Source organism: Hibiscus syriacus, unplaced genomic scaffold, assembly GCF_006381635.1.
Source record: "Hibiscus syriacus cultivar Baekdansim isolate YM2019G1 unplaced genomic scaffold, ASM638163v2 tig00110435_pilon, whole genome shotgun sequence".
Lineage (NCBI taxonomy): Eukaryota > Viridiplantae > Streptophyta > Magnoliopsida > Malvales > Malvaceae > Hibiscus > Hibiscus syriacus.
Window position 1 is genome coordinate 718,601 of NW_024062736.1, and position 10,562 is coordinate 729,162.

General features: G+C 31.2%; 1 protein-coding gene across 1 annotated transcript; it reads right to left on the bottom strand.

Moving 5' to 3' along the window:
- Window positions 1-7,827: 7,827 nt before the first annotated feature.
- Window positions 7,828-9,374, bottom strand: LOC120125629 (cysteine proteinase COT44-like). Its single transcript, XM_039144013.1, has 4 exons — window positions 8,881-9,374; window positions 8,568-8,803; window positions 8,338-8,478; window positions 7,828-8,254 (listed from the first exon to the last, which is right to left on the bottom strand). Exons 1-4 carry the CDS (start codon window positions 9,323-9,325, stop codon window positions 7,979-7,981), a joined length of 1,098 nt encoding a protein of 365 aa, XP_038999944.1. The 5' UTR covers window positions 9,326-9,374; the 3' UTR covers window positions 7,828-7,978.
- Window positions 9,375-10,562: the final 1,188 nt, after the last annotated feature.

Consider the following 10,562-nt stretch of genomic DNA (forward strand, 5'->3'; position numbering starts at 1 on the left):
CAAGCACGAGGATTATTGGAGTGTTGATAATAAACCTCACTTCATCTGGATTCTTAGGAAGCTGATTAAAATGCGGGAAGAGGTCAGTGTCCTATTTTCTGCTCCTGTAAGTTGGCCACAGATTAAAGGAGGGTGGATTTGGGAAATGATTCGGGACAGAAGGGAAAAGGTTGATTGGCATTGCCTAGTCTGGTTTCCCTCGCACGTTCTAAAGTTTTCTTTGTTCACGTGGATGGCTATCCTCGACAGGTTGCCCACCAATGATAGATTATCTCGGTTTGGAGTGGTGGCAGATCCTAGTTGCAGGTTGTGTATGAGTGGTCTTGAGTCCAGGAATCATCTGTTTTGGGACTGCAATTATTCGAGAACTATTTGGGAGTCCTTCTTGCTTGCTTGTGGGTTGCAATTAAGGATTCAGTTGGGAGGATAATCTTTGCTGGATGACTACTAACTGGAAAGGAAAGTCATTGCTGATTCATGTTCTAAAATTAGCATGGACTGGATTTGTCTATTTTACTTGGGAGGAGCGAAATCATCGTATTTTCAGAGGTCTGTCGCGTTCGTCGGATATAATTGTAAATATCATTAAAGGGGCAGTAAGGATTAAATTGTATAGGCATATAATGAATAGGGTGGATAATGTAAATAGACAACTTTGTGTTGATTGGGGGCTTATATAACTGGTTGTAACAATCTCCTTGTAACAGTTAGATGATTTCTTTGGATAAATAAAATTGATTATCCAAAAAAAAGTATAAACTTAGGAAAAATTTAGGGACCAAAGTGTAATTTAAAAAGTTATGTAATATGGTCCCGTAAATGAATAGTTTACCCCCTCCCCAATAATGATGTTTCTATGGGAATCAGATTTTTCATACATATTTTTAATTAAAAGCTATAAAGCGATGAAGTTCGAGAAAAATCCGGATAATCGGATCAAATCTGATTTTTGAGATATTTTTATGGATGTTAAGGCAAGGTTAAGAATATCATTTCCATATATTAATTTAGAAGGATTTAATGTGGATCATTGGATTTAAGATAATTTTTTTCATGTTGAATATTAACCGTTGGATTTAAGAAACTAAATTGTAATTTTTGGAAAATTTCAAGAGCAAAATTGGAAGATGAGAAATTTTTTGTTCATGATGATGCAAGGGATGATGAAAGAATGGTAATTTAGTGATTATCATGAAATTCAAGGGTAAATTGGTAATTATATTTAAATTTAAGGGTAAATTGGAAATTTAGCATTTAATGAACTTTTAATTCATTTATTTAATAAAAAAAGATGAAGAAATTTCGAGACATCTCTTCATCTTCATCCTCCATTGTCGTGAGCTCCTTAAAGGTAAGAAGAAAATTTTCTTTTTGATTTTCAAGCCAATTTATTAGGAATTTGGATGAAAGTATGAAATACAAAATTGATCCACATGAAATTCTCTATCATTGAACAATTTCATGACTAAAACCTTAAGTTCTTGAATTGGATGTTAGGTTTTTATGTTTTAAGGATGAATTATGATGTAATTGATGTTGAAGGCTTGTATGATGATTGAAACCACCTAGAAATGCTTATAACATATTCGACCATGCTAGGGATTATGATGAAATTGGTTGGTTGAATTGAAATTGATATGGACTTGATTGTAAAGGATTGGAAATGATGTTTAGAAGTTGAATTCATGCTTGAATCAAGTTGAAAATTAAGTCCAATTTGTTATGGTAGTTTCGACCAAGATGAAATAAATAGGAAAATTTTGTGGAAAAATTATTTTGAGGTTAGAATTGATAAATCAATGATTATGTAAGCTTTAGGAAGTTATTTGAACCAATTTGGAAGTTTGTTAAAGTTTAAGGACTATTTTGCAAGTTTTGGGAATTATGAGGCATTGAAGTGAAAAATTTCAATCATGAGTATTCAATGTTGAATTTTAATATTTGGGTGTTGAATTTTAAGTTTCAACGTTGATATAAGATCAATTTGCAAATTGGGTAAAGTGTGATGGTTGAATTTGAATGGATTAGGAAATAAGGGATTGGATTGCAATTATGCAAATAGGAAGGTATTGAATTGAATATATTTTTACAATGATGAAATGTTTGGGATTGACTTTAATAAGTAAAAAATGATGAAGGACCAAGATGCAAGTTGTAAGAATTGATGAAGAAATTAAGGATGAAAAATAATGAAAACTGTTTAGATTTTTTAGTCTGGCAGTGAGTTTGAAAAATCACCATGCTACGAAAATGATTTAGAGGTTATTTTTATATTATTGTGTTCGTATGTCAATATAGTTTTGTTTAAAACAAATGGGGATCGATTTTCAATTGTATAATAAAAAAATGTGAATTTTTTATTGATGACAGGTCAGAAAATAGGGCAACAGATTCTGCTCAAAACATATTCTGGAAATTGGATTAGAAAATTCACTATAAACTGTACAAGTTTAATTATAATGATTAATTTATATGGTTAGATTTTTATTTGAGTCTACTTTCAAACGGAAGAAATGTAATTAATTTCCAATATGTAGATTAATACAGAATAATGATTCTTTAAGGGTAGTGTAAATTGTCAGAATATGGAAATTTTAGAATTGAAGTGAAAATGGATTAAAAGTTGAAGAGTAATGATTAAATGTAGGATTAAAGTTATATTTTAAGTATTACAATTAACATTAACGTTTTAAAATAGATTTAGTATATAATAAGTATCAATAGAATTTTTTATGGATTTTATTACTAGATTGTGCTTATGTTAGTAAGATACTAATATATGCTTTGGAATGTATGTAATGTATAAATGATGAACATAAAGATCAAGATCAAAGAAAACTTAAAGGTAAAGAAAAAGTTCAGAAGTGAAGCTAGAATCACTAAGGATTACTAGTGAGACATTTCCAGGTGAGTGCATTTTTCTTATTCTATATGACATAAGGAAGACTTGCGACGAGTCAACCTCGAATGATTTGAAAATAAGTTGATTTCAAATCATTTTATTAAATATTTTCTATTATTTTCTAAATAATTTCTTATGAATGATTTCGGGTATGAAATGCCAAATGCATGTTATATTATATTTTGATATATATTGTATTTATGAATATTTTGATATTTAAATTATATATGAATTGGATGGAAAACCCCATTGTATGCGTATTGAGATTTATATTGTGTGATACTTGATTTTGTTAATATTTTAAAAGATTATGATAAGTAAAAGATAAATGATTTAAAGAAAATGTTCATTGTAAATGCATTGAGAGTAATATGTATAGAGTTAGAGCATTATAAGGAACTTGGCACGTTACCTGACGTCACGTATGTGACGGTGGTGCCACTAGCAACTGTATTATATTTCTAGCATGTTACCTGATGTCACGTTTGTGACGACGAAGCTATTATATGATATGGCGCATGTAACCTAACATCTTTGTGACGATGGTGCGCTGGTACTTAGCACCTAATCTGACGTCTGCGTGACGGTGGTGCTAAAGTACCGGGAATACATTTTATGGCACAAGTATAACGTTTAAGTGACACTGGCGCCTGCATACATGTGATGATAGTGCAATGTATTCCTTATAAGTGGCACATTGATACTGTGTTTTACAGTACTTGTGCATTATATAAGTATGCTACTAGCAGTTGCAATTTGTTTATAGCACGTAATCTGACGTCACGTGTGTGACAGTGATGCTATTATATGATACTGCTCATGTAACCTGACGTTTGTGTGACTGTGGTGTGCTGGTTCTTAGCATGTAACCTGAAGTCTGTGTGATGGTGCTGCTAGAGTACCGGGAATACATTTTATGGCTCTAATGTGATTGTGGTGCCTACATGTATATGAAGATAGTGTGATATATTCCTTATAAGTGGCACATTGATGTTGTGTTCTACAACACTTGTGCATTATAAGCGAATGCTCATTTGACTTTTATACCTTGCATTATTGGTGGTTTACATTGGGCTATAAAATAAAAAAGTGAATAATATAAGCTATGAAATGAAAAATGAAAATTATATGCTATGACGTTTAATTTAAATATACATGCATTATATTTTGTTATTAATATGTTTTATTATTGTTTTTATTTTAATGATATTAATATTTTAGTAGTAACTTAATGCATCACTAAGTGTATACTTAGCGTGTGATGATTTTCATACGTAGGAAAAAAGAAAGAGTGTTCAGAGTAAAAAGCTATGCCCAACATCAACTTTTGAAGATCAAATTTGCCCCATAATCAATATGATATCTTTTTGAATGTTGGTATTACTAGCTGACATATATACTAAATGGTTGTGATACTTGGAAATATATATGTTTGAATTTGGTTTTGATGAATAATATTTATTATCACTGTTTATAAATAAAGATTAATTGGTTAATATTTTAGTTAAATGATTTTTAATGCTATCGGAATGAAATATTTTAAGATCTTTGATAATAATTGAATTATTTTAGAAAGAAACAAAGTTTTACTGATTTTTGAATAAATATTGTTTTGAAAGAATTATGCGACATCCTGGACTCCTATGCGATAACGTATATGAGAAATGGGTATTACATGTATTATTATTTAATTTTCTAACTGAGGTTCAAAACTTAATAATTGGGTTCGGAAATACCTTTAAAACATTCTTAAATCTTAAATCTAAGCCTAAAACATTCCTTCGCATGAAAAATACATATTAGTGTCTCCAAATGAGTTTTAGACACTATTTCAAAAAAAAAGTTTTAGACACAATTTTTTTAATATAAAAAGCAGCATCAATTGCTGATGCAAATTAGCTCAAAGATTGCCGGCAAATTGTAGACTCCGACTAAAGTTGAGCGTCGATTTAATCAAGGGAGGAGTGTTGAAAGAGTGAACCTGAAAGGAAGAGACCAGTTCGGCAATGCCATCCACAATCTTGTTGCATTCGTAAGGCGCATAGAAAAACTCTAAATTCCAACAACGTCTAGTAAGGTCGATAAGGTGTGCTACTAGGGACAGACCTCTAACTGGAGTCGCTTCCCAGCCGATCGTAGAAAGAGCTTCCCTACTATCCATCTCAACGTACGATAACCGTTTGTAAATTCAAAATTCACACCTATAGATTTAGAAAAATCTCCAATCTAATAAAGGAAAGAATCCCAAAAGCACCGTCACAAGTAGTCAAATCCAATTTGAGGGTCTCGCCAAATTTAATCTTTAGCCATTAACAAACACCACTAAGCATGCTTAGTCACCATGAACAAACCTCCATTAATTCTTAATAAAAGCTCTGCACTTATTTAAAAAAGTCAAAAAAGGCAAAATGTTCTGAGATTGTCTTTAAATCTTCCTGCTGGTCCCTTTGGCAGTGTCTGAAACTCTCAAGATACGAAGAGCAGAAGCATAAATATCAACAAAGCATACCTTCTTTTTTTCTTGTGGTTTTTATATAATTTGAAAATTTAGTGACAATATTTTTTTTAAATTTCTAGTGGCCAGAATAGGACAGAAACAAAGTTGAATGGTTGAAATTGGTAATTTATTCTTAAGATGAAAGTTTATTAAAGGTGGGGAAACCTTTTATTTCAAGTCCAACTGTACGTTTGGAAATGAGAAGTAGCTGGAAAAGAATTGAAGCAAAAAGCTAAAACGGCAATTTTCCCATCTAATTTAGTTGAAGCTACTTATTATGAAACGGCAAAAGGCGTGTATTTCCGACCCAATACACACAAGTCAATAGTTTAAATGAGAAATCAACGAACTCAAATTCATTTATCGAGCACAACTCGACCCACCGGTTTTACAACCTTACACCTCATTATGCCAAACACAACACCTAAATTTGCCATACATGCCGGCAATCATGCTTCATCCATCCATCTTATCATTTTCCAGATTAATTGTTTAACAAAAAGGCCTAAAAAAGAATGAGCTAAAAAGGGCCATGGCCTCTCATGCAAAATTCAACGAAATCATGATACTAAGCTTCCTTTTACGTATTATATTATGAAAAGAACGTGTGATCTAAAAATAACTATTACATTAATATCGTATGAGTTAATTACGTAATATGTTTTTAAACTATGATTGTGAGATTAATTTAGAATAAATATTGATAACTTGATTTCTCTAATCGAATGTTGACAATCCAACTATATATCAAGGTGTTTCTAGATAAACACATTAGTTATGTTTCTTGTTAAGGATGGAAAGTGATAGAGAAAAATAATAATGAAACATGATTGCATGTCAGAGAGGCAATGGATTGTTTTGGGATCAATGGATGTAATCATGAGATATATAGGTTTTCTTTCGTGGATGCATGCAAGACATTTGCACAAGCATCATCATTAAACACATACACTTGCAAAAAGGAATGCTCCAAACATAGATGGATGGAGGGAGAGTGACGATTCTTGAAAATTTTAAAATTTTATATATTTTAAGGTTATTTTTATATTTTTGATTTAAAATTTATTTCTGAAATACAATCCTAATTATTTGAATCTTAAAATTTAAAATCTAAATTTCTAATTTTAAAACCATTAACTCTAAATTTTAAATCCAAAAACTATAAATCTTAAATCCTAAACAATACTCATGACATTAAAATATAAAAACTTATATAATATATACATCCTATGTATCGAATAATTTTCCAAATAATAAAAGTTCAAATTGTTTTGAATTCTAAAGGCTTTCACGAGAAATTATCTTATTTAATTTTGATGAAGATAAGCAACATTAAAAAGTTATTTCAGTGTGTATTTTATCTTTATTTAATAATAGTCAATTACTTCGAAAAAATTAACCTTATTTATTTAAATACTATGGGCCGCCGCATAGCCTGGGATAGCCCAATTTAAGTCATACTCAAATACTCTCCATTTGTTGAGCTCAATAAAAAGCTAACATGAATTTTATTTTTACATGTATTTAATAAAAAATTGCTTTTTTATTTTATTTATTTAAAAATAAAAATTTATTGATATTTACTCAAAATTAAATAATATCAGCATCAAAATTTCAATCAATTGTAAAACCAAATTATATTTGAGAAAAATGGCATCTCTCTCTCTTTGTAAATTAAAGTTGCCACTTTATTTTTTTAGAACCACTGGTATCCAATTTATTAATTAACTAGTTCGGATAGGGTACTATAAAAGTAAAGACGATCCTCCTAACCCAGTTTGCTCCATTGTAAATGTCAGAATTTAAACTCCTAACATCATTTAAAAAATCTATACCTCATCCTACTAGATCAATTGATTATTGATAAGTTGTCACTTTACTTAGTTCACTAAGCTTATCATTTGTTAGTTTTTTTATAATTATTATTTTAACTTTCATTATAATTATTTTATCTAATTTTAAGAATTAATTTAAAATTGACCTTTTTATTAATGTATCACATCATCTAGTTAACGATCGGTAATAGCTCATAACTAAAATATAACAATTGATAATAAAATTGACCAAAATTTAATAAAACGATAACACAAGTGATTGAAACAACTTTTTAAAAACTGTAATAAAAATAATCATATTGATAATTAATCTTAGATTAAATTAGATTTAATCGAAATGAATCATGAGAAAGTTGCAAGAAAATGCTTAATTTTGAAGTTTTTTTTTAGTTATTATTATATCAATGCTGATTATTGGAGAGATGATATACCTTGTTTATAGAGGAGAGAGCTTAGATTGCAAGCTTTTGGTGCCTAAACCAGTGTTATGAAATGTGATTTAATAGGGGTATCTTTATGATAGTCTATTTTATTTAATAAATACATAGTTCTAAATAAATAAAAATTAGAGTTTGTGAATTTCTGTTAAGAGAAAAGACTTTGGAATTGAAATTGCATGAATCATAAGTCACACCAATACCAGTTTCCCATCTGGTGTGCTTGATAAACAAATATATACACCACAATGACAATGTCCGAGCATCATCACTTGCTCAGTCTTGGTCTTCAATTGCAGAAAAGAATTCAAGCACTACTGATTTGTTCAGTGCTTTCCTTGTGGTAAGGTTTGATGATATTTCCCCCATTCTTAACTGGATATGAAGCCTCCATTGCAATGCCACACTTTCCAATATTGCCATTAACAATATTACGCTCCATCCTTATAGATCCATTTTCACCCCATTCTCTGCCCCATGAGTTCCTCACGATCCAGTAGTCTCCGCCGTTTTCATCGGTGCCGTATCCGACCACCACCACACCGTGGTCTAAAGCCGACCCGCATTCTCCATTGAAAACTCCCTGAAAATACGTTCAAACAATGACAAATTATATATAAAAAAAACAGTGACTATTTTTGCATGAGACGTCTCTAGTGAGCTTACCGATTCATAGAATTGGAAAGCTCTGCCACTGGCTTCAATGGCGATGCTCACAGGCTGATGGGCGACGGCCTTTTTTAAAGCGTTCTCGTCATTTGGAATAACATCCTCGTACCCATCAATGCTAACAACCTTAACATTCTTCTGTTAAAAGAAAAGGCATCAGAATCCATAACCATAAACTGAAACTGCAAGATTACTGTTGAGTCAGGGTTTAAGCATTGGAAACTGACTTTTGCTGGATCACATCGGTTATCAAAGCCGAGATAAGGATAGTCTTTTTCAGTGTCGATGCCGCCATTGTTGATGATGAATTGGAAGGCATAGTCCATTAGGCCACCGTTGCAACCAGAGTCGTAGGATTGGTCACAATCTACGAGTTCTTGTTCCGATAAAGAGATAAGTTCCCCAGTCACAATTTTGTTTATGGCTTCCACTGCTGCAATCGTTGAGAACGCCCAGCAACTTCCTGATCAAAGTGGAAAAATATATATATAGATGATGAAAAACATATTTGGAACATAAAAACAAAACAAATTTACTCACCGCAAGATCCTTGATCTTTCACCGGACTAACAGCTCCATGCTCTCTCCAGTCAACCGAATCCGGTAAGTTCTCACCGAAACGGTAAGCATAACGGCGGCTAGGGTTCTTGGACTTCATGACTCGACGCATAGGGTCAGTCTTGGTACCTAAGAACTTGGCTCGGTACTCTTGGTTAGTTAAATCAGCAAACTTATTCAACCCAAGCTTGAATGTAGTGTTCTTGGAATTAAGATTGTGTTCATCAATGAATCTCAAATTATCCTTAAAAATTTCGAACCTCTTCTCTTCTTCTCCGATACCGTTGTAGGCTTTGGCGTGTTTGATGAGCCATGATTTGTACAAGCCCAATTCTTCATCATCGCTTCTCCAGGTCGATGATGAAGAAGCGAAGGTGAGGAAGAATAAGAAGAAGGAGAGAAGAAAGGTGGAAATGGGTAGTTCCATAGGAAGTTTCGAAAAGGATTTGTGTGTTTGTATTGTTGGAGAGGAAAGGTTTGAGGAGATGGAGGACTAAAGAGAGTTTGGGGGTGTGTTTATAAAGGCAACATGGACATGGTTTAATAATTAGAAATCGTACAGTATAACATTCACGGCGGTGGGAAAATAGTATTATTTTTAAAGGTTAAAGTACGTAAATGGTCCCCATACTATAGAGTATTATTTTGTTAAGTATCTTAACTATTAAAATTTATAAAATGGTCATCTAATTATTCAATTGTTCTAAACTCATTCTTTTCTGTTAAAAATTTAACAGTTATTTAAGCTAGATGTTAATATGTTGACTATGATATGATAAAATTTGATCCCATGATCATTTAAGTTGTATATTCGTTTGAGGTTTTGAGATCAAGTTTTATTATATCTCAATCAACAAGTTAACATTCAACTCATACGTCCGTTAACTTTTTATTGATAATGACAAGTTTAAAACATATGAATAGTCTGATGATCATTTTATAACTTTTAATAGGCAGGGGACTCAACAAAGTACCTCCCTATAATTGAGGACCATTTTATAACTTTAATAGTTAGAGAACTCAACAAAGTAATATCTTATAATTAGGGACCTATTTGTGTACTTTAACCTTTAAAAAATGAGGCTTTCGGCGTTGGAACTTGGATAAATCGCAGTGCAATGCAATATGTGAATTTTTTAATGACAAAATTGTTTAATGTATGATTTAAATTAATAAAATATTGTGTTTAAATTTCTTTTAGAAAAATAAAATAAAAAATGGCTGTCACTTTTTCTCATATGTATGGGGTAAGAGGAGATAAGATAGTAGGCTACCCCAAACACCAGGTTGAAAGCAGCTTCCGTAAGAGACCTCCGAATTATGAAATGTCCTCCGTAGGACTCGATCCCACGACCTCAAGGTTAAGAACCTTGTGAAAAATAAAATAAGTATATGATAAATATTAAAGTATTACAGATAAATCTATTGGGATAAAATTATCAAAAAATAATTAATAAATTTGCTCAATAATATTTATTTATATTATTATAATTAACTTTCGTTAATCAAATAGCAGTATTTATATAATCTAATAATTTAAAGATATAAATAATGTTATTTTATAGAATAACAATATTGATAATTTAGATCAACATAAAAACTAAAATATCTCATAAATCAATTTTTTTATATATCTAAAAGATTATATATTCATGTCCAAAATA